The 27580-nt window shown below is 44.6% G+C and overlaps 2 protein-coding genes across 3 annotated transcripts in view; one reads left to right on the forward strand and one right to left on the reverse strand.

The window, feature by feature from the left end:
* gga3b (golgi associated, gamma adaptin ear containing, ARF binding protein 3b) overlaps positions 1–13729 on the reverse strand; it is a 14579-nt gene extending 850 nt beyond the window's left edge. Inside the window, exons 1-17 of one of the 2 annotated variants that reach the window (XM_072675136.1) lie at positions 13654–13729; positions 11505–11589; positions 10174–10249; positions 9971–10069; positions 9745–9868; positions 9046–9149; positions 8406–8486; positions 8047–8184; positions 7329–7410; positions 6413–6529; positions 5961–6212; positions 5395–5468; positions 4677–4828; positions 4287–4570; positions 3175–3344; positions 2935–3045; positions 1–2433 (exon numbers count right to left, since the gene is read on the reverse strand). The exon at positions 1–2433 is cut by the window's left edge and continues 850 nt beyond it. In XM_072675136.1, coding sequence (XP_072531237.1) covers positions 2323–2433; positions 2935–3045; positions 3175–3344; positions 4287–4570; positions 4677–4828; positions 5395–5468; positions 5961–6212; positions 6413–6529; positions 7329–7410; positions 8047–8184; positions 8406–8486; positions 9046–9149; positions 9745–9868; positions 9971–10069; positions 10174–10249; positions 11505–11589; positions 13654–13693 — 2100 coding nt within the window. In that variant the 5' untranslated portion in view covers positions 13694–13729 and the 3' untranslated portion in view covers positions 1–2322. Of the gene's footprint in view, positions 2434–2934; positions 3046–3174; positions 3345–4286; positions 4571–4676; positions 4829–5394; positions 5469–5960; positions 6213–6412; positions 6530–7328; positions 7411–8046; positions 8185–8405; positions 8487–9045; positions 9150–9744; positions 9869–9970; positions 10070–10173; positions 10250–11504; positions 11590–13385; positions 13405–13653 lie in introns of those variants that run through there. The other variant, XM_072675137.1, reaches the window with a different exon arrangement.
* Positions 13730–18552: 4823 nt separating this feature from the next.
* cygb1 (cytoglobin 1) lies at positions 18553–27128 on the forward strand. Its single transcript, XM_072674527.1, has 3 exons — positions 18553–19090; positions 23827–24058; positions 24797–27128. Exons 1-3 carry the CDS (start codon positions 18954–18956, stop codon positions 24959–24961), a joined length of 534 nt encoding a protein of 177 aa, XP_072530628.1. The 5' UTR covers positions 18553–18953; the 3' UTR covers positions 24962–27128.
* The last annotated feature ends 452 nt before the right edge of the window (positions 27129–27580 follow it).

Below are 27580 nucleotides of genomic sequence, written 5' to 3' on the forward strand. Positions count from 1 at the left end.
GTATAAATACTGGTAAACGCAGGAAGCTAACTTTCACCCTGACAACGTCCCGGACCCAAACGTCCAGGCTTTCTTCTGGAGAACACAAAGAAAGGAAATACAGTAAAATATATAAATAGAAATAAATACATTTAAAATGTTGCTGCTTTTGCTTGTTCCTAAGCACACACACACACACACACACATATATAGAGGGTCTTCTTTGTAAACAGTCCTGACCACCCCTACATTCTTCATACAGTTTAAAGAGTTAAACTGATATTTCAGCCCCAAAAAAAAAAAAAAATCATAAAAAAGTAGTGGATCAGCCAAGGCGTGTTTGGCTTTGCGTTGGAGCTACAAGGTATCCAATCATCACACACTCGAACCTTGAACCACCTGGAGGTGTCCAGTAAACTATCTAGAACATGGACAGTATGTGATCGAATATGTTGCATATCTAATCAATTATACCATAATAATATATATCAGACCTGGCACTAACAGAGCTTTTTTTGTGATCGGATCACGTTCAGGTAATGAACAGACCCCCAAGACGCACGGTGAACGGATTAAGATCGGATCACTCAAACCACGTTCGGAGGTGGTCAAAGTCGGATCTCATTCCTGTGATCGGATTTCGTCAGACATAAGTTGGGAGAACCATCTGTTGTTCCATTGTGTTGTAGAGAACTGGAGCAGGACAGTTCTGATGAGAATCCGTTCTTCACAGAAAGTCAAAAGGGGACTGATGGACGTGTTGGTGGGATTTTTACACAGGACAGTAAAATCTGATCTCACCTCTGATCTCACCTCTGATCTCACCTCTGATCTCACCTCTGATCTCACTGGAGACACATTTTAATGACCAGTGTGAACCGACTCCGGCCAGAATCCACATAATCAAGTCTACGAGGCCGTGTTCAGACCGCAGGCAAATCCGATCTGGTGAGATAACCGTCCGCACTGTTGTTTGCAAGTGATCAGAAAGGATTGTGGGTGTGGCCGGACGTCACAAACCTATATGCGAGTGCTGCTCCGTAAACAAACCTGTGGCAGCCCCCTTGGATCCTCACACTTCCGTCAGTTCCAGACAGTTGTCTGACGCTGTCTGTGCAAAATACAAATTTAAAAATCCGATCCGAGCATATGGATAATATATATGGAATATGGATAAAATCTAGATTTGCCAGAAATCGGATTTGGCAGTCTGAACAACACAGCCTCAGAGATTACTGAACGCCTCCACAGGGTTCGAGGAGAGTGTGTGATGAAGTGGTGGGCTTCGTTAGTATTTCGGCTTCAGAGCAAATGTATATACACAATACACACATCTCGGCTGATCGAATACTTTTGGAGTAAAGGGGGGGGGGGGGGGGGGGAGTATGTATAGCTGTAGACTCAAAATCTATGGTGAAGGAGTCTCAGTCTCTCTCTCGCTCTCTCTCAACAACAGCGTCAGTCCCGGCAGGTTAGCATTACAGTAGCCTCTGAGAGAGTTCCTGTCCACTCTAGTCCACTCTTCCTCTGACTGGGAGCTCCTTCCAGCTGGTTTTGGTTCAGGCTAAGATTTGCCAGAAACTGGATTTGCTTGCTGGTCCATCAGAGCGTCCCAGTGATCTTCGGTCAAACTGCTCACACAGCTTTGGACTTGTGGACCCCAACAGTGGCCGTCCTGGACTGTGGGAGTCCTGGGAGCATCCGTGTTTAGTGTTCTGCTCCCATATGAAGCTGAAGAGTGGACCAGAGTGGACCGGTCCTTACCTGACAGGACCGCTGCTGTTCTTTAGAGCAAGGAGATGCAGTGATGCACGCTCTGTAACACTGCTGCTTCTGAGCGAGAGAGAGACCGAGAGGCTGGGAGACAGACAGAGCGGCTGACAGACAGACAGAGCGACGGGTAGCAGCACATAGTTATGTCCAGTGTGAGACTTCCAGTAAACAGCAGTAAGTTCGGACCTGCGGTCAGCAGGTAACCTCTGGTCATTCGCGCAGACACTCCATCCAGCCCCTTCTTTCTGTGTGGCGTGTTCTGAGGCTTCTGTTAGCATTAGCGTTAGCATTTCAGCTAGGCGCAAAGGGTAGTAGTACTGGGCTACTAAGTCAGATCATATTTGATAATACTTGTAACTGTAATTCACAGCTTAAATAAGAGAGAAATCAAAATAAATAAATAAATAAAATAAAGATGTCATGGTTGGCTTGTTCGGTACACAGACTGGAGACTGGAGCAACACACCTCGTCACCTGGTCTCACCTCAGGCAGAGCGTGTGTGTGTATGTGTGTGTGTGTAGGCGTGTGTTTACGGTTCTGGATTTGGTTGAGGTTCTGAGTTATGGAGCCTAGAGGTTTCCCCATCTCTCAGCTGGAGGAAACTGGTCCACCTCTCCCACTTCGCAGTACTGCCTCTCCCCCAGCAGGAACATCAGCTTGTAGCGCAAACGGACCTTCTCCTGAAACGGGCAGAGGACAACCTCGTCATACCTCCAAAGACCTTCCAAAAAAGCTGGTTCCCATGGCAACCCGAATTCCCATAACTAGCTGTGAGTCTGGAGGTGATGAGCTGCTCTCCAGTATCAACAACACCACATTCTCCCGAAGACGCAGTTTTGCCATTTTCCAAGCTTAGTGGGCGGGGTTTATGCTGAATCCGCAGGTGTAAATATTAAGGAGTCGAGACTGTGATGTAACAGTTTTGGGGGTGATGCTCTGAACCTCATGATTATTCAACCTGGCCAAGATAGACCAACAGTTAACATTCTAGAGCCCCTTTACGTCAGTTGACTGTTAGCTCAGTGCTAACATACTATTAGAAATCCCATAAGGGCGCTAGCAGATATAGCGGGAATGCTAGGCAGTTGTCTGAATGCCAGTTTCAGTGCATGTTGAGCACCTCATGGCATCTCATAAAAATGTGAGGGTATGGGGGGGGTCACAGGATCAATGAAGCTCACCTTGAGTGGGTTAGCCAGCAGCATGACCTGTGTGATGGAGGACGGGGGCAGGACAGGGTTAAAGGGCGCAAGTTCTGCTCCCGACGGAGACTGTAGCTTCACCTTCATAGTCTGAGAGAGAGAGAGAGAGAGAGAGAGAGAGAGAGAGAGATGTACGACTTCAGAGACTGCCCACAGCAGTATGACGTAAGGACATGAGGACTGTGTGTGTGTGTGTGTGTGCGTGTATGAGTGTGTTACCTTCGGCACGGCTGCCTGCAGCACTATGTTCTGCACAGGTAACGGTGCCGTGTTGAGCATGGACACCACGATGACCAAAACATCGGGTCTGCCAGGGGGACAGTCAGTGGCGAAGTGCAGCAGGACCCGGACTCCGTCTTTATCGTAGGCCGTTACTGGCAGAGCCTTACCTGAGGAGAGCAGGTCATTCATACAGGTGTTTAACAGATGCTTCTCCAGTAACAGAGCCTGCTTGTGCACGAATGCATGCAGAGATTGTGTCCACGAGGGGGCGCTCACAGCGTGATCTGTATTTACTGCAGTGGAGTAAAGATGAATTACGCTGGAGCCAAAATGGCCAGTTCTCGCCATATGATGCTGTCATTTTTTAATATTAATGAGCACTACTCCTATTGGCTATCTCGGGAGAGTGGGGAAGGGGTGGGGAGGGGGTGTGGCTTCGTATGGTGAAGAGCCAAGACACTTGTGTTCAACTTTAAAGAATACATTTACTGTCATTATCAGCATCTGTGTCCAAGATGCACTTTTGGGGTGGGGTTTGATAACAAGCGTGTGGAGGCGGAGCTGAGTAAGGAGTGGGCGGGGTAGAAAGGAGTCATTCAGAGCGATTTTTTGTTTTTTTACTTTGTACGCCACCATGTGACCAGTGGGAGCGTCGACATTCACAGCGAAACGTCGCTATGAAATCCTCTCTATGTCATCACCACTGGAGGCGGAGTTACAGACGTAGCAGAACTAAATTTGCCACCTCTAGGGGGCGCCCCAGCAACAAACTGATACAAGAAGCATATCTGTGAAAACATTTGCTTTTTTTTGTGTGTTAGACCTAGCAGGATAAGGCTAATTTGCGTTAGCCTGGTAATGGGGATTTGCATATGATATTAGCATCAAGCTAACTATGCTAATTTTGGCCTTTTATAGTGGTTTAAGCACCATATTCCTTACTTTGGAAGTTTGATGTTGACGCCTTTAGTAAATATTTAAAAGTTCAGAGGCTCTTAGCTGTGTGTGTGTGTGTGTGTGTGCGAGAGAGCGAGAGAAAGAGAGAAAGAGAGAGAGAGAGAGAGAGAGAGAGAGAGAGAAAGAGAGAGAGAGAGACTGTGTATACTCACTGGGCCTGATGGAGTCCAGTGGGACAAGGACGTTGGACAGCGATGGCTCCGGGCCTCGGACAGGGCTCCCCTGCAGTGAGTGCAGGGGCGAGAGGGGTGGGCGGAACAGAGGACTGCCCGGCGCGGAGTGTCCCGCCTGGGCCTGGGCGCGAGACAGGGCGGGGGAGCCAGGCACTGGAGCATTGATGAACGGGTTAGAGGAGGAGAGCGGGGCGGGCATGGAGCCAACAGCAGCGCCAGGCAAACCAAAACTACCACCAGCAATTCCACTCTGACTGGAGACACTAAACACACGCAGACACAAGCAGGAGGAGTTACAGCCCGACATTAACCAATCAGATGCAGCGGTAATCTCAAAGACATGTGGGCAGTGTCCGTGAGTCTGCTCACCCCTTCACCTCCCCAAACTGCATTATGGAGAGGTCCTGCAGGCCCTGACTGACTGCAGAAGGCTGGGCGGAGGGTGCTGAGGTGTGTGCTGGAGGAAACGCAGCGCCTGGTGCTGCAACACCACCAAACAGGTCGAGCCCAGGTTCAGGGGCCTGGCAGAGACATGAAACCTTCCACTGGTAAAGTGTTCATGTAAATATGCACCAATCAGCCAGATCATTAATACCACCTGCCTAATTCTGTGTAATATCGTCCAAAACAGATCTGACCGGTTGAGGTTAGCAGTAGATCCTTTAAGTCCTCCCTGGTGGGGCCTCAATGAGAATCACTGAGACCCGGTCATCAGTTCACTGGCTGTCCTTTTTTGGTGCCCCTTTGGTGAGTACTGACCACTACATACAGGGAACACCCCACCAGACCTGCCTGACGTTCTGGAGATGTTCTAGATTGACCCAGTCATCGTCTAGAACCTCACAGTCTGGTTTATGTCAAAGTGTCTCAGATTCTTACGCTTATCCAGAGTCCTGACTGTTGACCACTCGCTGACTAATATGTAGATCCACCCTTTGACAGAGGTCATTCTAACTAGGGGATTTAATGTTTTGGCTGATTGGTGTATGGACTCTTACCCTAATAAACATTTCTAATCTGCAGAGTGATGCAATGTTTTAAGGGGGGGTTGGGGGGGTGTAGATGCTCTGGACTTCAGGCTCATTACCTGTAATGATGTCCACTGATTTGATAATTCGTTGAGTTTGGGTCTGCTCAGCGCTGGAGAAGGATCATTCAACCCTGCAAACATGGAGAACAACAAATATCAACAGTGAGTCTTTTCTTACAGTACAGGACTGAGAACATACATACATATATATATATATGATCCGTATTTACTGCAGTGGAGTCAAAGTGAATTACGCTGGAGCCAAAATCACCAGTTCTCGCCATATAATGCTGTCATTTTTGTATATTAATGAGCACTACTCCTATTGGCTATATCTGTTCAACTTTAAAGAATACATGATGAGGTGCGGTGGTGATCATCATCCAGCGCCCTGACCTCACTAATAACGCTGGATGCAATCAATCAAATCCTTACAGTAATGCTCTACTCAAAATCTAGTAGAAAGCCTTCATCCCTGGACAGTAAAGAGAGTTACTCCAACAAAAGCAGGAGAAACGATGAAAGAGCAGGTGTCCCAATACCTTTGTCCACTCAGTGTGTGTATGTATATATATTTATATATATATGTAGTTGTTTATATGTAAATTGATCATAAAAACCACCTAGAGACAGAAGCTCATCATCCAGCAGGGACAGAGCGGATGAGGGTTCTGTGCCTTTGTGATTGGGGCTGCTGGTTTGACTGGAATGGCCAGCCAATCGCCGAGGAGGAGGTGGGAGAATGGGGATGCCGGAGCTGAGCGGATTGGCATTGGTGGAAGCGGGATAGGAGACCGGAGGGGGCGGAGCTGTTTGAGGAGGAGAGGGTTCATCCAGGCCAGCCAGGTCAATCAATGTGCCTGTTGTTTCACATCCTGAGAGAGCGAGAGAGCGAGCGAGAGAGAGAGAGAGATGCAATCATTGTCTTTTCTCTGAAAGCTTGAAAGTCAAAGTTATGTTTTTTGACCCAGAAAACAGTCGCAGATCCACTTGGCCTGTGTGTCTGTGTGTGTGTGTGTGTGTGTGTGTGTGTGTGTGTGTGTGCATGTGTGTGCATGTGTGTGTGTGTGTGTACCTTCCCCTGGTGTGGGTTTGTGCTCCTCTGCCTCCGTCCCATCGCTCTCTCCCTGCACAACCTTCTTATACAGGCTGACGACTCTTGACAGGTCATCGTTCGCCTGCAGGATATCACCTACAACACAGACCAACTGAGGTCAGACAGTCATAAGTTTGTGGACGCCCCTTCTATTCTAATAAATGCATTGCTGACAAAGAGTCTAGTTCAGGGGTTTCTCAACCCTGGTCCTGTGGTGTGTAAAAGCAGGCAGTCCATCTAAAATGTGTGCAGGATGCCTCCACTTGCTCTTTTTAATGCCAGGTGTCCCAATACTTTTGTCCATATAGTGCATCTCCATTTTTGCTGTTTTTTTTTCATTTTTCTGAAAGTTGCTCTTTACATTGTATCTGAATTTCCTGATGAACGGACCAATAGAAACGCTCTAAAATGACCTTGGAATCAAATCTTTCTACACTGACTTCCATTGAAAATTAGGAAGTTTTTTTTCCTCCTCCTGTAAATCTGCTGTTTTGGAGATACAAGACTTTTGTGTGACAACAACAATATTAAAGATGCTATAGATGTTTTAAAAATTGGTGTCATCTTTGGTATAATTAATTACCTAAACTGTGAGGTTTCCTAGATAACTTGATGTTATCTAGGAAAACCCGAAATATGAGATCGGTATTGGCCAACACTCAACACTAAGGTCCTCTGATTGGACAGAAAAGGGCAAAGGCTGTTCTGCACTGAGGAATGCCAGCAGACCTCTACTTGCACATTGCTGCAGGTATGAATCCAACATGTGTCATATTGTTACGTGATGATGTCATATTTCGAAATAGCGTCATATTTCTCAGACCTAGCTAAAACCCAAAACCTAGTTCGGTCGTCCGTGGGAGGAAAATCCGAGCATCCAATCCTCAGAAGTTACCTAAATTAGTGTCGTTGTCCTCTGTTTCCGTGGCCAGTTTGAAAGCGGTGCGTCTCAGTTTATCACAGCGGTCGTACAGCTCCTGCACACACAACCACAAACACAGATAAACTGCCTGCCTGGTCCCTGTAGAGACGTACTGCCAACACAACAGGACCATAGACAGGATGACAGCTGATCATCAGACATCCTGACTGTCGCTGAATGCAATCAAATACAATTAAATACAACCAAACTCTTTTTAATAGCCTCGATTTCAGAAGAAGCAATGAATGAGCAGGTGTCCCAATACTTTTGTCCATGTAGTGTCTCTACACTCTGCAAAAAAACAGTAGTATTTGTGTATTTTATGGATGGATATTTAATTGAATTCTCTCAATGTTTACTTTGGGGGTCTTAACTACAGCAACAGTGTGTGAAACTACCTCCACCATGTTTGGAAGCCGCACTGAACGATGGTCTGATATTTGAACTCACGCTCCTCTCTTCAGTGCTCCTTCATAAGCTCCGTCCCCTCAAATTCATGCACGCAACATTCAGAGGTCTCTCCACCGTCCAGACACCTCACCGATGTGTGACCGCCGTGTCTTCTTCCCTCGTCTGATCTAAGAACTTTCTGCTCCTCCCCCCTGTCGCTGATTGGCTGAAATAGTGTGGTCCCTTCCATCTATAGCAGTCCAGCTCTACTAGAACCACCCACACTAATCCTCCTTCTCACCTTGATGAGCTCCCGGTCCGAGTCTGACGAGCGGTCTCTGTCGTAGTGACTCAGCATTTCTCCCAGCAGCTTCACGTTGTTGCTAACTTCCTCCAGAGTGTTCATGCGCTTGGTCATCTTCTGCACTCGGGCGTCATCCTGGCAAAAGACAACAGCCAATCACAGGCCTGGGCTGGCAAGAGGACCCACCCCCGGCCTCAACTTGAGGACCCGGGCCCAAGCAGCAGTCAATTAAGTAGTCTGGTTCTTGGTGCGAGGTCCTAGAAGAACCACGTGTAGGTCTATGAGTGTGTGTGTGTGTGTGTGTGTGTGTGTGTGTGTGTGTGTGTGTGTGTGTGTGTGTGTGTGTGTGTGCTCACCTCCTTCACCATGTTCTTGATGAGTCTGTTGGCCTCCTGCAAATCCTCTGGGTTTTTGCTCCGTAGAAGCTCTGCTAACAGCTGTTTCCCCCCAAAACACATGAAGGACTTCATTATTGCTATGATGGCACTGGGCAGCACACACCGAACAGCCAGATCATTAAGACCACCTTCTTAATATTGTGTAGGTCCCTCTTTTGGTGCCACTAACACAGCTCTGACCCGTCAAGGCATGTCCTCCACAAGACCTAAGAAAGGTGTCCTGTGGTATCTGGTTCTTTTAGGACCTGTAAGATGTGATGAGCTGTGGGCACCCATGATCCAAAGACTGTGCTTTCTTGGAGCACCTTTGGTAGGTACTGACCAATGCACAACAGGAACAACCACAAGACCTGCCTGATGTTCTGGAGATGTTTGGTTCTTGTCAAAGTGTCTCAGATTCTCACGCTTGACCATTTTTGTCCTGCCTCAGCACCTACATCACCTTCAAGAACTGACTGTTCACTCGCTGCCTAATATGTAGATCCAACCCCTTGACAGATGAAGCCCCTGCTTGACCGGTCAAGCAGTGGTGTTAATGTTATGGCTGACCGGTGTCACACAGTGGAGTACTGAATTCAGATCACTCAGATCAACACACCTTGCCCATGTCCTCGTTGTCGAAGACAGGGTTTTTGGGGCGCGTGGGTGGGGACGGGATCAGAGTTTTGTCTGCGGTCAGCTCAGGGTCCGATGAGATGAGTCCTGTTAGGAGAATATAAACGTAGTAGTTAACATCTAGGCATATATGCACTACATGTCCAAATGTTTGTGGACACCCCTTCTAATGAATGTATATTCAGCTACTTTAAGTTGCACCCATTGCTGACACAGATGTGTAAATGCACACACACAAACACGTAACTGTCGTTGTAGAGATGCACTGCCAAAAGAATAGGACTCTCTGGAGCACCTATTGGCACCATGCTGCCTAATAATGCCAGGCGTGGGCTAGAGGGGTATAAAGCCCCCCATTAGCATTGAGGAGCTGTGGAAGAACTGGGTTCTCTGTAATGATGGATGGTGGAGCTCCATCCAGTACTTTTGGATTAATGAGGTGGGGATGTTGAGCATCATCATCATCTAACATCCTGACCTCACTAACACTCTTGTTGTGGCATGCAATCAAATCCCCACAGCAACTGTGCTCCAAAGTCTGGCAGAAGAGACAGTTCCTTCAACAAAAGCAGGAGAAACTCTTTTTCTAATACCCTTGATTTCAGAAGGGACACTGAATCAGCAGGTGTCCCAATACTTTTGTCCATCCAGTGTAGACAGACTGATTTGAATGGATACTCGCCTTGTCTCCTCAGCGTTTGGTAGGCGTCGCTGATTTTGGCCTCGTTAGGGAAAGCTACAGTCCAGCTGTACAGCATTTCAATGATCTTCAGCTTCACCCTCTCTGGGACACTGTCCCCCATGTACTGAGAGAGAGAAAGACAGAGACAAAGAGAGAGCGTGAGCTCCAGTCTTCAGTTAAACCGGGTAAAGGTCTTTAAGGCTTCAGAAGACGACGTTGTCCTGACCTTGGGTGAGACGACTTTGATCAGCTCGTTTAAGAACCTGTATTTGGCCACTTCGTTATGAAACCGCCTCCCACAGTTCTTCATACAGGCTTCCAGAACCTGCAGGAAATACGGGAGCGTCTCAAAGCGATGCCTGTTAACTGAGAGTGTGTGTGTGTGTGTGTGTGTGTGTGTGTGTGTGTGTGTGCTACGTTACCACTCACAGTTAAAGCCTGCATTGCCTCCCATTCCTGAGGCGAATGGATTTTGTGGACGAGCAGTCGGACGGCGATCTGTGGACTTCAAACAAACAAACAGCGGCTTTACGACAAAATAACGAGCAGCAGACTGACCACTGGATTTAGGGACGCGGCGATGCGGGAGAATGCGGGCTGACGCCGAAAACATGTATCTCCATCTTTGTCCGTGTTTAGTTTTCTCCATGGTTTGAACCCTGGACACTGTGTGCATAGTCCTGGGTGAATGGACCAATAGGAATGCTCTGAATTACCTGGAATAAACTCTAACATTGACTTCCATTCACAGTTACGTACATTTTTGGACACTATTTTGGAGACAGCGATGTTTTTTCAGTGGACAGCGACGATTTGGACCTCTGGCATTTGTGCTGACCTCCTTAATGGCCATTGTGTTTCACTAATATTCAATCAATGATGGCAGACTGGGGCGCACACATAGTCTCCCCATTACATGCAATGCTCCTGACACCCGTGCAACGTCACCAATGCCCAAGAGGACAGCGCAGTGTACGCGGATCTGATGCATCGGCCAGCAGACCCCAGTGTCGGCCAGTATTGCACTGGAGTCATGTGGGGAGAAGGTGTCACCTACCCACCCTGGAGAGAGCAAGGCCTCTCCAGGATTGGGCTCTCTCGGGCTCGGGCTGCCTCGCAGCATGACCCGGATTAGAACTAGCGATTCTCTGGCCATAGTGACATAGTGACCGTTGGACCCCTCAGGGTCCCGTTGGCTAATGGGTGTTTTAGCATATGATAGTAATAATAATAATAATAATAATCATTATTATTATTATTTCTTATTTTTATTACTGTTATTATTATTGTTGTTATTAATTAAATTAAGTCATAATTAAAAGTGTATTGCTCTTTAAAAGGGTGTAATTACATTATTATGCTCCTATATTATTATTATTGTTGTTGTTGTTGTTGTTACATCATGACAAGCCTAGTTGATACATAAATAAATGTAAGCTGTAGAAACTGGATCATGAATCCAGTTGGATCATAGTTACACAGAAAAGTATTTGATTAATTTTGTGTTTTAATACAGCAAATAAATATAAATAAATATATAAATAATCATAGAATTCACCTCAACACTCTTTTGCTCTTCCTTAATTCATTAAATATCAGTTTGAAGTATCAGCCAAATCTCACGGTCTTTCCCCATCTCTTTTTCTAGTGGAATGACGGGATAATCCCTCCAACAATAAGGTTCCTTTCCAGCAAAGGGACTGAACAGATAACAGAACCGCAGACAGGGATCTAGACCACTGTGGATCACAGACACTTACCCCTCCAGCTCCTTATTGATCTGATCACAGAACCCAATGATGTACTCCCAGTCTTCCTGCCTGTTGGTGGGATGGGTGGCTTTGTCTGAGGAGGACAGTCGAGTTATAACCACGTTATGGACGAGCAATGGGTCATCATGGCCTGACCGATATGCAAATGACCTGTGAACCCATCCTACAGTTTTGTTCTAAATCAATCACATCAAGCGTTCTCAACCATTCACTCACTCATTAACTCACCCATTCACTCACTCACTAACTCAACCACTCACTTATACTTATTTATTCATTAATTCGTTCGTTACCCACCTCTCAATCCTTAAATAACTCACCCACTCATTCATTCATTAACCCCACTCCCTCACCCATTACCTAACTCACCCAGTCACTCATTTATTCATTAACCAACTGCCTCATTCATTAACTAACTCACCCATTTATTAACCCACTCATTCATCCTTTTACTATCTCTCCCACTCACTCATTCACTCCCTCACAAATGTACTAATTCCTCCACTTCCTTATTCATTCTTTAACTCAGCCGCACTTTCCCTTGTTGCATTCACTCACCCATCCATCCATTAACTCCCTCACCCAACCATTCATTCATTAACTCCCTCACCCATCCATCTATTCACCCCCTCACCATCCATTCATTCACCCCCTCACCCATCCTTTTATTTACCCCTCATCCATCCATTCACCCCCTCACCCCTCCATATATATTTATCCATTCACCCCCTCACCCCTCCATATATATTTATCCATTCACCCCCTGACCCATCCATTCATCCATCCATTCACCCCCTCACCCCTCCATATATATTTATCCATTCACCCCTTCACCAATCTATCCATTCATCCATTCAACCCCTGACCCATCCATATATTCATCCATTCACCCCCTCACCCCTCCATATATATTTATCCATTCACCCCCTGACCCATCCATTCATCCATCCATTCACCCCCTCACCCCTCCATATATATTTATCCATTCACCCCTTCACCAATCTATCCATTCATCCATTCAACCCCTGACCCATCCATATATTCATCCATTCACCCCCTCACCCATCCATCCATTCACCCCCTCACCCATCCATATATTCATCCATTCACCCCCTCACCCATCCATCCATTCACCACCTCACCCATCCATATATTCATTCATTCACTCCCTCACCCATCCACCCATTCACCCCCTCACCCATCCATATATTCATCCATTCACCACCTCACCCATCCATTCATTCACCACCTCACCCATCCATTCACCCCCTCACCCATCCATATATTCATCCATTCACCACCTCACCCATCCATTCATTCACCCCCTCACCCATCCATATATTCATTCATTCACTCCCTCACCCATCCACCCATTCATTCATTCATTCACTCCCTCACCCATCCACCCATTCACCCCCTCACCCATCCATCCATCCATTCACCCCCTCACCCATCCATATATTCATCCATTCACCACCTCACCCATCCATCCATTCACCCCCTCACCCATCCACCCATTCACCACCTCACCCATCCATTCATTCACCCCCTCACCCATCCATATATTCATTCATTCACTCCCTCACCCATCCACCCATTCATTCATTCATTCACCCCCTCACCCATCCACCCATTCACCACCTCACCCATCCATATATTAATCCATTCACCCCCTCACCCATCCACCCATTCACCCCCTCAGACACAATGAAACAGGGATCAGCTGAGTGTCAGTGAGGATCAGCACAGCCAGATTCAATATGAGTCAGTCACATCCTCCACACCCATTCAGACTGAGAGAGCAACAGCAGTCCCAAACACACACACACACACACACACACACACACACACACACACACACACACACACCAGAAAGAGAGAAAAGGGAGAGATCAGAGACAGAGCCACCCTGTTCCTGCCCCTCCTCTGTCCTTCAGAGATACTGAAACTGATTAAGGCTCAGTCCTCTCACTGCTCCCAGTCCTCAGCGCCCAGACTGTCCAACGCACTGTCCTCCCACTGTCCTGCCACTGTCCTCCCCGTGCTGTCCATCATTCTGCACTAATGTCACTCATTTCTCAGGAATCGTCCATCTCCAGTCTGTATAAATAAAGGCGAGTGTTTTCTTTGCACTTACTGAGCCATGATTCCAGCGACTCCCCTTCCTGGTACGCCATGCTGCATCATCGCGAGAGGAAGGCTTTTAAACGAGAACTCAGGTGGCGCTAGAAATTACGTTTCCCACCCGTTTTCAGACAAACCCCGCCCTCCTGCGCTGTGATTGGCCAGCGGTGAATACTCAAACGGTCCGCCGTTAAAACGATTGAGATCTTTAATTAATATTAATATTCATATTCATTCACTCAGTCATTAAATAATACCCCCCAGTCACGTGACCAGCATAAACCAGAGGATTAACGCGATTCAGGCCGTCAATCACACTGCAGGAGGGCGGGGCTTTAGTCGGCTTGAGGAAAAATACAATAGCGCGATCATAAAAATATTGCCTTAATAAATACTACCAAACATTTACTGACACACCTAGAACACAGCTTAATAATAATAATAATAATAATAATAATAATAATAAACAATAAATAATAAATAATAATGATAATAATAATACACATTCGTTTCTTACACTATAAAGTACAGCTACTGGTGAGCAAAATAAACAACTCAACTAATTGCCATACAGTAAAGTAAAGATAAAGATATTAATAAAAAAACAACGATGTTATTATTATTATTATTATTATTATTATTATTATTATTATTATTATTATTTGCATCTTTAAATATTTACGTCTGAATTTAGATGGACCATCCTCCTAAGCTGCATGTTAATTATACAGTAATAAAACTGTAAACTTAATGAACTTAATGTCTATAATAGTATTATTTATCACATAATAATATAATATTATATTTAATAAAATATATTATTATTATTAGTAGTAGTAGTGTTTGTTATAATATAAATATTTTTAACAGTAACAATATATTTATTGTTGAATATATTATTATTATTATTATTATTATTATTATTAATAATAATATTAATACTACTACTACTACTACTAATAATAATAATAATGATAATAAAAATATACTTATCTACCCATGTGATTCTTACACAGCTACTGGTGTGCAAAATAACGAATCTACTACAAATTACTACGCATTAAATAAAACACAATAATCAAATTGTAATAATTGTTATTATTTTTGTTGTTATTTTTAGTGTTGTTATTATTGTTATTATTATTATTTTTATTATTATTTACATTACTTTAAATCTTTACGTCAGATGACAGGTGGACCATCCTCCTGCACTTTATCGCTACTGTGTGTAATTACCCATATCAGGCGTTAGGGGGCAGTCAATGCCTAATGAATTATCCACATTTCTCAGCCAATAACTTTCTGTAGAAGAGAACTGCGATCTCTGCAGTGATCGCCCTAATCAGCTAACATCAGCACCTGAGCTCACTAAAGCTCACATGGTTGAATGCAATCAAATCCTCACAGCAGAGTTTCAGCATGTTTTGTTAAAGCCCAGTCAGAACAGGGGAGACTGCTAACAAACTCTCTGAGAAATATCAAAAGTTATATTTATTCATGAATCCGAATTTATTCATTAGACTCACAGCCAGTACAGTTTCACATCATCAAGGACAGCAGGGCTGAGGTCTGTCCTCTAAAGACACAGTCTGAGTGAGGCCTGTCCTCTGGAGACAGTCTGAGTGAGGTCTGTCCTCTGGAGACAGTCTGAGTGAAGTCTGTCCTCTGGAGACAGTCTGAGTGAGGTCTGTCCTCTAAAGACACAGTCTGAGTCCTCTGGAGACACAGTCTAAGTGAGGTCTGTCTTCTGGACACACAGTCGGTCCTCTGGAGACACAGTCTGAGTGAGGTTTGTCCTCTGGAGACACAGTCTGTCCTCTGGAGACACAGTCTGAGTGAGGTTTGTCCTCTGGAGACACAGTCTGTCCTCTGGAGACACAGTCTGAGTGAGGTCTGTCCTCTATGGAGACACAGTCTGTCCTTTGTGGACACCCCTTCTAATGAATGCATTCAGCTACTTTTAGTTGCACCTATATACAGCCCCCCTGGCATTACACTTTGAAGCAGTGGAAATGAGTTGGGGATGACACTCTTGTCACTGAATGCAATCAAATCCTCACAGCAATGCTCTTCTAAAATCTAGTAGAAAGCCTTCTTCTCTGGACAGTAGAGACAGCTACTCCAATAAAAGCAGGAGAAACTCTTTTTAATCCCCTTGATTTTGGAAGAAACAATGAATGAGCAGGTGTCCCAATACTTTTGTCCAAAGAATTTGGGCTAAGGGGTAAATATTGTCGCTGGAATCTGCGCTTGCTGTGATGCACCTTTATAAATGTGTAAGTCCGCAGGTCCACAGCTGCTTAAAGACTTCCAGTACACACCCATCGTGTGCTTGTTCATTTTTGGGAGAAGCCGCTACAGCTGTCCCTGAGCCGGGCTTGACGGGGTTTTAATGGGCGCGGTGCCGTGGTGTCAGTTTTAAGGTTAACGAGTCTTTCATGTTTCGAAAGGTGTTTAACCTACATTCTCTGGCACGCGAAACACCGAAACCTCCAAAACAGTTCTCCAAAACATGACTGAGACCTCGAGGCCTAATTATGGCACTACTACAAGTGTACAGGGTGTGCTTCATCAGCAGCCGGGGCTCTGCAATAGCTCGAGGGCCTAAAGGAGACAGGCAGCTCTCAGCTAACGTGAAGGGGAAGAAAGAAACAGCCATCAGGTCTGTCAGGAATGGAGACAGGCGGCTTTCACGTGTCAGCGGACTGGAGAACACAGCCGGCATTAGGCAGTGTGTGTAATAAGCCCAGGGGTCCGCTGTGCTGCTGTGTCCCACTGTAGAGTTATGTGCTCTAATGGACCTGTCTGAGCTCGGGTAAACCAAAGCTGATGTTCCAGCTCTAATGAAAGGCCTGTAGTGGAGGTGTATGGTCACATTTAGCGTGTGAGTGTGTGTGTGTGTGTGTGTGTGTGTGTGTGTTAGTTAATATGTGAGCAAACGTTTTGTACAGGCCTTTTGATCTTACTGACCTACTGTACCCCGCCGGTTTCTGATCAGATAACACATCACAACGCAGAATGGTTACACAGCAAAAGTGTTTCCCACTGGTTGCTATGGTATTCCAGGTGGGTTGCTATGGTGTTGTTAGGTGGCTGATTAGTGATTTATACAGTGTTGCCTGGTTGTTGCTATGGTGTTGCTAAGTGGTTGCCATAGAATCCCAGGTGGGTCATCAAGGTGCTGTTGAGTGGTTTCTTAGTGGTTTATACAGTAGTGCTAGGCGGGTGCTTTGGTTGCCCAGGGGGTCGCTTTGGTGTTGCTAAGCAGTTGCTATGGTGTGGCACAGTGCTTGCTAGGTGGTTGCATGGGTTCCCAGGGGTCGCTATGTTGTTGCTAAGCGGTTGCTATGGTGTGGCACAGTGCTTGCTAGGTGATTGCTATGGTTTCCCAGGGGGTTGCTATGTCGTTGCTAAGCAGTTGCTATGGTGTGGCACAGTGCTTGCTAGGTGGTTGCTATGGTTTCCCAGGGGGTTGCTAGGTGGTTAGAGATGCAAAGTCATTGTTATGGTGTTTGAGGTGGTTGCAATGGTAGTGCTTAAGGGTTGCTCGGTGGTTGCTGGGCAGTTGCTATGGTCTCTCAGGTGTTGACAAATGGTTGCTGTGGTATTCTATGTGGTTGTGGTTTCCCATTCGTTCCTGTGGGGAAAAGCCTACTGCTTAACGGAAACCATTCATCTGACCACAAACCTGTGGACAAGCCTCACCTCAGATTATTAGAAACCCTCAGGGTTTTTCGACTGCACTCATGTTTCCCATAAAGTGAAAAGAGGAAAAGTAAACACATGGAATCAAATCAGGTTTGTAATGTAAACACATTTAAAACAAAGTGGATTCTCATTTTAACTCTGATTTGGATTTTAATTCTAATTTAGATTCTAATTTCAATTTGAATGAGTATCACAATTTGTATGTAGATTATATTTGCATTAAATCTTTGCTTTTTGTTTCAGTTCTGTTTGATTATTAATTCTGATTTGGATTCTAATTCTGATTTAGATTGTATTTCTGATTTAGATTGTATTTCTGATTTGGATTCTAATTCTGATTTGGATTCTAATTCTGATTTAGATTGTATTTCTGATTTAGATTGTATTTCTGATTTGGATTCTAATTCTGATTTAGATTGTATTTCTGATTTAGATTGTATTTCTGATTTGGATTCTAATTCTGATTTGGATTCTAATTCTGATTTAGATTGTATTTCTGATTTGGATTCTATTTCTGATTTAGATTGTATTTCTGATTTGGATTCTAATTCTGGTTTGGATTCTAATTCTGATTTAGATTGTATTTCTGATTTGGATTCTAATTCCAGTCCTGTGGGATCTTAGTGCGGATCCAGACAGAATGACCGATCCTAACGATGCTATTTGATGTAATTGGTCTAATCTTGCTCTAATCCTGTTTTTTTTTTTATTGCTCACTGGAATGGTTACAGAAGTGTGTGTTGACTCGGTGTTGGTGTTTTTTAACCCTCTGTGTACAGAACCCCCTTTAGCTGAGTGTGGGTGTTTGTCTTAACGCTGCTGCTGGGGCCCTCCGGCTGTTGTGTTGTGTGTAACTTCCTCTAGCTGTTTACCTTCGGCTCTAATAGAGCGCCGTCCTGAGGGTGGGTGATAGCGTTCCCCTTTGTCTTGGGCATTTCTCACACACATACACACACACACACACACACACATTCTTTACATGTTCACAGTATAGGCCTGTGTGGTGGGGTATTACAGCACAAGGGTGTTACACAACGTACGCTGGGTAGGACTGAAATTTGCAGCTGGCTGATAAAAAGGGGCAGAGTTTAAGGTAAGGGGGGTGGGGGGGCTGGAAAAGTGGTGTGTGAGTGAAATGGGATAGGATAGCTGTGGAGAGAGAGAGAGAGAGAGAGAGAGAGAGAGAATAAAAGACAGAAAGGGGGAGGGCATTATTCATTCAGCACATGCTGGGTTTGAGGGATTCAGTCACTCAGCAAAAAGAGAGAGACAGAGAGAGAGAGAGAAAGAGAGAGAAAGAGAGAGAGAGAGAAAGAGAGAGAGACAGAGAGAGAGAGAGAAAGAGAGAGAAAGAGAGAGAGAGAGAAAGAGAGAGAGACAGAGGGAGAGAGAGAGTAAATAACGTGGGGAGAGTTGCAGAGTAAGAGCGTCTGCTGTAAAGCTTTGAGAGGTTCCGTGGAGTTCAGCTGAGTGTGTGTGTAAGTGTGTGTGTAAGTGTGTGTGTGTATATGTGTGTGTGTAAGTGTGTGTGTGTGTAAGTGTGTGTGTAAGTGTGTGTGTGTATATGTGTGTGTGTAAGTGAGCCTGTACCAGCCAGGCTGTGAGATGGAGGGAAACGGAGGAGTGCAGGAACAGATGGAGAGACCAGAGACCCTAACAGATGGAGAAAGAGCCACCATCCAGAACACCTGGACAAAGGTGTACCAGAACAAAGAAGCTGCAGGAGTCGCAGTTCTAATGAGGTACTCTCTCTCTCTCTCTCTCTCTCTCTCTCTCTCACTCTCTCTCTCACTAAAGTGTACAGAGAATGGGCATTTGATCTAGATCCTTATTCTGATTGGAATTCCAGATAGGGATACATTTCCTGAGTGGATTTTGGTTTAAATTCCGCTTTGTTTACATTCTGATCCACATTTGAATCCCAGTTTGGATTATGATTGGATTACTGGATTATTTGTGTTCAGATTCTGCCTGCGATTCGACTTCTGACTTGGATTTTTGTACTAAATTAGATCGTAATTCTGATTGGGATTTCTATTTTTCTTCTAATTCTGTTAGAATATTGCATAAAGCTCCTTTAATTAGAATGCACCCTCCCTACTGTATATCTGCCTCGCTATTTCTGATCTTCTGATTGGTGGTGGACCTTTCATTTCCATTTCCACTGGTGTCTCCACCCACTCAGACCCTCTCAGACTTGGTTAGAATACATACCATGAACACTACACTGTCAGACCCACGACTGGACAGAGGATGGTCCAGTAGCCCTGTAGTCAGAATCAGTGATGAGGACTAATGAGCTGCCACTATGACCCGTTGATCGCTGGTTCAGATCCCAAGTCACGCTGCCTGCCATCAGCAGCCGGAGCTTGGGGGAGCACAACTGGCCTTGCTCTCACTGGGTGGATAGATAGATGTCTCTCTCTCTTTTTCTCTATCCCCACATCACTTCAGTGTGATGCTGGTCAGCACGGGTGTCTGCTAGCTGATAAGCTGGGTCCCCGGCACTTTCCTCTTTGAAGATCAGTTCTAATTGAGATTCCAATTCAGATTTAGATTCTAATGCTGATTTTGACACATCCTTTCAATGATGTTGAGGTCTGGACAGTTCTGAGGGCAGCAGGAGCTTCAGCTCCACATCTTTTCAAACCCACAGCATTGAGTTGTCTTTCCTCAGAAGAAGGATGGACACAAGCACCTGGTGATGTTCTCAGAACTGAAGATCTGAGAACGGAGCTTGATTTTCTCCTCTCGCTCTCAAATATGAAAGCGGGGAGTGCCGTTTATCTGATGAGGGCAGCGTTGGTGGTCTGCTACGTCTGCCAGGTTTTGCAGGGAGTTGTTAGGCGTCTCAGTTTTGGAAATGTTCTCCTTCTCTATCTAATCTTCTCAGATACAGCTCCTGAACTCGTGAAGCAGTGTAGACGTCAGGGAATCGTTGTGGCAGTAAATCGTGAATGCACTGTTGGAACAAGGTGGAAGGGGCAAGCACTGGGGGAGGACAGGCCTGAGAGATCCTAGTCTTGGACAGAATTGTAATATCAATGGTGAATTTGAGGTCCTTTTTAGCCTCGTTTTAGAAGTAATCTTGGGAAATTCTTACTGGGACTGGCTGAAGTGTCATTCTGTGACCATCAAAACCAGCTCGAACCTCAAACTTGAGGCTTGCGAGTCGAATCAACAATACGAGTTTGGTGCTGATTAGTGTTTCCTGGCTCATATATGAAAATCTACCCCTAGCTCTCATTAACTTTAGTGTTTTGGAGATACTCTATGTATATCCGAAAGTTTGTGGACACCCCTTCTACTGAACCCCCCAAAGATATACAACTTAGGACTCTCTGGAGCAGATAAGCGACACAAACCTACTAACATCATGCTGCCTAATGCCAGGTGTGGGCTAGAGAGGTATAAAGCCCGCAGCATTGAGCTGTGGAGCAGTGGAAGTATATTCTCTGGAATGATGTCTGAATCTAATCAAATCCTCACAGCAATGTTGCTCCAACCAAAGCTAGTAGACAAAGAGTCAGTTACTCCAACAAAAGCAGGATCACCTCTTTTTAATACCCTTGATTTCAGACAAAACAATGAACAAATGAGCAGATGTCCCAATACTTTTGTCCATATAGTGTAGGAAACCCTTCGTGGTCATTTTCGTCCTTTTAAAATATTGAGGACTATAAAGCTTCTACTTTCTAAAGATAATGTCTCCTGGGCGAGAGTTTTAATTACACCTCTTCACCTCTGCTAAATTAAATTAGAATATTGCATAAAGCTCCTTTAATTAGAATGCACCCTCCTCCTGTAGATCCGCCGCGCCCGTGTACAGTTAGAGACTGACTTTGTGTTAGCCAGCCTCTCTAACCACAGGGCTGCTATCCAGTTAGCTATTTCTGACCTTCTGATTGGTGGTGGACCTTTCATTTCCATTTCCACTGGTGTCTCCACCCACTCAGACCCTCTGATTGGTTGTCTGGTGATGTAGCATCGGCGGCAGTTCCGGTTCCCAGTGTCTGGAGCATTACATGTGATGGGAGCTGGGGACCCGACACTTTACTCCGAGCATGTCGGCTGACTGGTAGTTTGAAAAGAGCCAGTGGCTGGCTTCACATGTATTAGAGGAGGCATGTGTCAGGCCTCTGGCCTCGCCTACCAGTGTCCGGAGCATTGCTGGTGCTAGGTGGAGCTACGATGGGTACCAAACTCAGGGAAAAGGAAAAATGATCAAACGAATTCCATGGAAATAACTATTCATTCCAGAGATTCACAGAGACTTTCTCAACAACTCTCTGGAACACTGTGAGGAGGGATTCTGGTCACGTCAGTGGACATAAATCTAGCCTTTATCGCTCAGTGCACTAGGGCTGGAGAACACACACACACACACATATGCCTTCCACTTTCTGGTAATTTGTGTATTGTACAAGTTGGAAGAAACAGCTGGAAGAGATGTGGCCTCATATGGAGCTGATCCAGACCCGTGTGGTGTTGCAGTGATAGATACAATAGGCTAATTGTTTGGACAGGGAACTAGATCTAGCTGTTTGTAGCACATGTGTGTTCTTTATAGTGTTAGAACTATGATTTTGGGTACCTTTGGGATGTGTTGGAAGCACGGAATGCAATGAAATCCTTAAAAAACTCAAAATCCAGTAACTCCAACAAAAGCAGGCTGGACTCACTCTCAGAAGAAACAGTGAATGAGCAGGCGTCCCAATACTTTTGTCCCTATATTGTATGTAGAACCATCTATAAAAGCTTTTTCTTGTATTAGAATCGTCCATGCTTTCAGATTGTCAATGCCTTCAGAGACATCAGAGAGTAAAGAACCTTACAGGAGGTTCTACATCAATTCAGGGCTAGAACGTCCTAGAACCTTTGCATTATGCAGAGCTTCCTCATACCTCATACATCTCAGCCACAAAAAAGGATTGCATATGGTCCTGGAAAAGGGTTCTTTGCCTCGTAATACCTGTGACCTCGCAGAACCATTTTTAAAATGCTCTATAGCTTTTTTTTTTAAGGTTCTTTAAAGAACCATCTACAAGAGGGATGCCGTGAGATCAAGCAATGCTGCACAGTAGAACAGTGCACCAGCAAATTCTTACCAGCATATGAGTAGTTCTCTCCAAGAGTTTTCATGGTGTGAAAGATCTTGACTGAGAGCGAGGTGGAACTAACGGTCACTCTTGATGTCGGTGGATTCTCCTGACCATCATCGGAAGGCCAAATGAGGATAGAGGATGAAAGAGAGGATGAATGAGAGATAAGAGAGAGAGACAGGAACAACGGCTCTACTTCCACCCCTGAGGCTCCAAACAGAAGGGGTTTGACCCCTTGTTTGATTTATAATGTAGGCCACTGAAACCCCCCCTTTGAGCCATTGTAGCGCCATTCATCGCGCACCGCCGGAGGCCGCAGGCAATTCAATTCTGCGTGTGTCCAATTATGGTACGTGTGCTCGCCGCGTGCTTTGATCTCCGGAGAAATCCGTGATGAAAGATCTGCGTTCCAGCCCTCTGGCCTGACCCTGCGATTGCCCAATGTAGGAGTTTGTTTTTGAGTGGTCAGAAAAGTTCCTGAATGAATTTGGGACGAAGCCAGACTGGGAGGGCTGCACTGAGGGGCCTTTTACATTTGAGTAAATATTACAAAGGTCAACATACTGAGCTTCCAGCAGTGAATATGGATGATAAGCAGCACAGCCAAAACACCCACCCACACGAGTACACTAGAACCCAAGTCAGGTTCTGATAGTCTGGGACTTCTCGTCTTGAGTCTCAAAGTGGACTTCCTTTATTTTGGCCTCTCTCTCATTTGGCCTGGGTCTCTGCTCAATCTAGCTGTAATTTGTCTCTTTGTCTTATCTTGACTCAGTCTCACTCTTGCTTGGACTAGGTCTCCAGCACAGACGGACACTAGTGCTGCAGTACTCAAGTCTGGTTGAGGTACTGAGGGACTTGGCCTTCACTCAGTCAGGCTCTCATTTGGACTTGGCCTTCAATCAGTCTAGATCTCATTTGGACATTTAGACTCAGTCTAGCTAATTTTTGGACTTGATTTTCACTCAGTCAGGCTCTCATTTGGACTTGATCTTCACTCAGTCAGGCTCTCATTTGGACTTGGTTTTGACTCAGTCTAGCTCTCATTTGGACATTTAGACTCTGTCTATCTAATATTTGGACTTGGTCTTCACTCAGTCTAGCTCTCATTAGGACTTGGTCTTCACTCAGTCTAGGTCCCATTTTGACATTTGGACTCAGTCTAGCTCATATTTGGACATTTAGACTCTATCTAATATTTGGACTTGGTCTTCACTCAGTCAGGCCCCTTAATGTGGGCTCCATTGGTCTTGATTCAGTCTAGCTCTCATTAGGACTTGGTCTTCACTCAGTCTAGGCCCCATTTTGACATTTGGACTCAATCTAGCTCATATTTGGACTCAGTGCTGACAGTTATCATTTGTGTGTTCGTTCAGGCTCTTTACAAGCTTCCCCTCATCGAAGCAGTTCTTCAGCCAGTTCCGGGACATGGAGGACCCTGAAGAGATGCAGTCGAGTGTCCAGCTCAGGAAGCATTCCCTTAGGGTGATGAGTGCCCTTAACACACTGGTGGAGAATGTCCACGATGGAGAGAAAACAGCAGCAGTGCTCAAAGTAGTGGCCAAGTCACATGCGGTCAGGCACAACGTGGAGCCGACATACTTCAAAGTGAGTGGAGGAGTTAATCTAGAGAATTTGGAGAATTAAGGAGGAAATAAGGGGGGGGGTCCTGTTAGTCCTCATTACACATATGTAATATTATTAACATTTTTTTCTGTAAGGAATTAAGCATCAATGCCCACCATTGGTCCATATGGTCCAACCCACTGGAGATCAGTTGCTGATTATGTTGGCTGTTAATCTGACATGTAAGACCTTCAGTCCAGCTCCTGGAGGCCTATCCAATGGAGGAGCTTGAGAGATACCACAGAAAAAGCCTGCCTGGATAATGTTTTGTTAATATATTATGAACAAATAAATTCTATATGATACCTCTCAAGCTCTCCCATTGGTGGAGAATTCAGGAGATGGACTGATGGTCTTAAACATCAGATTACCAACCAACTCACTTAGGAACTGACAGACAAAGCAAACAGTCATGTTTAGCTACATCTTGCGTTTGATAATGTTAAATAAAAGAATAAATTAATGAAATACATTTGAAATAAAAATGAAATAAGAAGGACAGACTTGCATATTTGAGTTCCTGAAGGCCCAAACGATTTCCAGGTGAGGTACACTACAATATCGTCGAGATATATCAGTGCTCTTTGGGGAGGAGTTACACTGACGCTCATAAATCTGTGCAACTGTAGCATCGGCCGACGCTAAGGGCCATGCTACATGTCGATCGCCACACTGGTAGCATAACTTCCTGTCTGTCCGTCTGTCTTGTCTTTCTCGTAGCTCCTGGCTGGGGTCATTCTGGAGGTGCTGGTGGAGGCCTTTCCAGAAACCTTTGGTGCTGAGGCCCAGGGGGCATGGTCTAAACTGATGGGAGTGGTCTACTGGCATGTTTTGCAGGTGTATGCAGAGATCGGCTGGGCTCCCGTCAACAGTGCTGCAGAATGAGGGGTGAGAGAGAAAGAGAGAGAGAGAGAGAGAGAGAGAGACATAAAGAGAACATACAACCTTCTTCAACTGCTTGATTTTTTGGGCTTTTCTTTTCTTGGGAAGCATCTGCTAGCATCTGCAAAGCTGCAGGGAACACATTTCACATTGCAAGGCCTGGGGCCAGCTCTAAACGACTCTACTGTACCTGAGGAGATACACTTAACGGTCCTTAACATTCACCAAAGTGAGAGAATTCAGAATGATGTCATATTATTCATGTTATTACATATATGCCATATTTTGATCAACAATGAATTATTCAATATGGATTTCAACAATATGACAGACCTTAAAGTATTTTTAGACATTTCTGGGAGCAACAGTACTGTAATGTACGTATTCATTTTTGTGTAATTATCTGATCCCGCTTCATATTAAACATCTGTAATAACAGTGTAGTTACATTAATTATAATACATGTAGTAACTATGTAACTAATGCCGATCTATTCACAGTAACAGATGGATTACAGTGGTACGGCATATGTAAATACACGCGTGTACTTCAGTTTTGATGTGTGTGACATCAAACACAAAAAAATGTAGCATGTTCCCCTTCATATGGTTATAAATGTGTAATAAGATGAGGCGATTGATACTGTAGTTCTATAAACTGCAGTGTTTTACTTACTTACAGCTACTGAGGTGGATTTGTTTCATTACAAACGTACCACTGCAGTTGATTCACCTGTGTAATGATACTGCAATGCATTAGTAACAGCGAATGCAGCAGTAGTTACATTGTTATTACATGCTAGTTAATGTGTAATTACACAGCTATTAGTAAGTATCACTTTTTGTCAGGTTTTCCACTTCACAGTTTGCAATATTAGTCAATTTTATCTTAATTTCATGTATTATTGATGGCCTTGGGCTTTCTAGCTCATTTCGTCATTTGGATTAATCAACAGTTCTGTTCATAATTCTGGACATATCTGTAACATTGAAATATTATTATTATGACTTTATATTAATGATATCAAAGCAGTGAAATCAATGCAAACCCATTTTTTCTGCAACCAACTTGGTTTTATAGTAGTGAAACCATTAATTCCAAACTTTTGAACTATTATTATTGCCACTGTTTTACATAAATGAGACAATCATATATAATAAGGGCTTTTTTACTGCCATTGACAATGACAACCCACCCATACAAGCTGTACTGAAGCATTATCATACATCAAATTCTGCAGATCATAAAATAAAACCCCACAAAAAAGATCAAATACAGCATTATTTTTACACCAGTATGAAATTAAAGGGTGACTTGCACTGAATGTACAGAATTTGCTGAGATGAACTGAATCATTCAGAGTCTGGTTTGGAGGTTAGGTGTGAATTTGGTGTGAAATTGTGCTTCGTTATAGAAAAACGTACCCACTCTGATGTCTTCACAGTGGTGGTGAATGAAACCAGGCGTCAGTCGCCATGACGACCGCACAAACGTAGCCACTTTGTTTACTATCTAACCCCACCAGTGAACCTCCACGTGTCTTCTGAGTTTAATATGTAAGGCCGATGATGGTAAAATAGTGGTAAATCTAAACTCCGTTGTATTTTTGGGGGACTACTTTTCTTATGGCACCCAGCATGTATCCCTCCACCATGAGTTGGTTTTAGGCCAAACTCTTCTCAAAACTATAGCACAATAGTGTATAAGGCATCAGACAGTGTATTTTAAATATGATAGCATAGAATAGCTTTATGTAAGGGGGCTTTTAGAGGGGTATTATGACCATGCCAAGGTGTCAAGCTCCTGAATGCTCACCAGTGTATAAAATATTGATGATCAGCTGATGATACGGTTATTATTATGATCCACATTTCTTGATTTCGATTGTACTGTAAGCCATTTGTGGTTTTATATAGTGGACTGTGAGGACAGTGTGAGGCCATGGTCATATCATGCCATTGAGCTTCATAATTAGCGTCTAACTGGAAAAGAAGCTAAATGAAGAGCTGTGTATGGGTCCAGCACACTGTTATTACGGTCATATATGAATGTTGTGAAGGGAGAGTGTCCATGACCAGTTCTTGTGCAAGAACTACATTGGCTGTAGGCTGCATACGTGCCATTCTGTTCATATTTCATATCTTAAATAAAGGCTGAAGTGCAAACAGGAGGCGTCTGAGTCGTATCTGCTGTGTTGTGAACTGAGATGCTCGAGATAATACACTTTACTGGCCTGCATGACCAGCACAACCTGCATGACCAAGTTGATCGACCAGAATGATCAGCATCACCAATCTGGTTGACCAGCATGACCAGCAGGATCAATCTGGTTGACCAACATGACCAGTAAGACCAATCTGGTTGACCAGCATGACCACCATCACCACGCTGGTTGACCAGCATGAACAGCAAGACAAATCTGGTCAACCAGAATATGACATACAACCTTAATGACCAAGCTGGTCAACCAGAATGATAAGCATCACAAATCTGGTTGACCAGCATGACCATCATGACCAATCTGGTCCACCAGAATGATCAGCATCACCAATCTGGTAGACCAGCATGACCACCATCACCACGCTGGTTGACCAGCATGAACAGCAAGACCAATCTGGTTGA

The sequence above is a fragment of the Salminus brasiliensis genome, chromosome 3 (genome assembly GCF_030463535.1).
Source record: "Salminus brasiliensis chromosome 3, fSalBra1.hap2, whole genome shotgun sequence".
NCBI classification, from domain to species: domain Eukaryota; kingdom Metazoa; phylum Chordata; class Actinopteri; order Characiformes; family Bryconidae; genus Salminus; species Salminus brasiliensis.

What these genes read in the sequence shown, in the direction of transcription:
- cygb1 (XM_072674527.1), top strand. Translation starts at nt 18,954, where the DNA reads ATGGAGGGAAACGGAGGAGTGCAGGAACAGATGGAGAGACCAGAGACC. An exon ending in GGAGTCGCAGTTCTAATGAG is followed by an intron (nt 19,091 to 23,826) that starts GTACTCTCTCTC and finishes GTGTTCGTTCAG; the next exon opens with GCTCTTTACAAGCTTCCCCT. An exon ending in TGGAGCCGACATACTTCAAA is followed by an intron (nt 24,059 to 24,796) that starts GTGAGTGGAGGA and finishes TCTTTCTCGTAG; the next exon opens with CTCCTGGCTGGGGTCATTCT.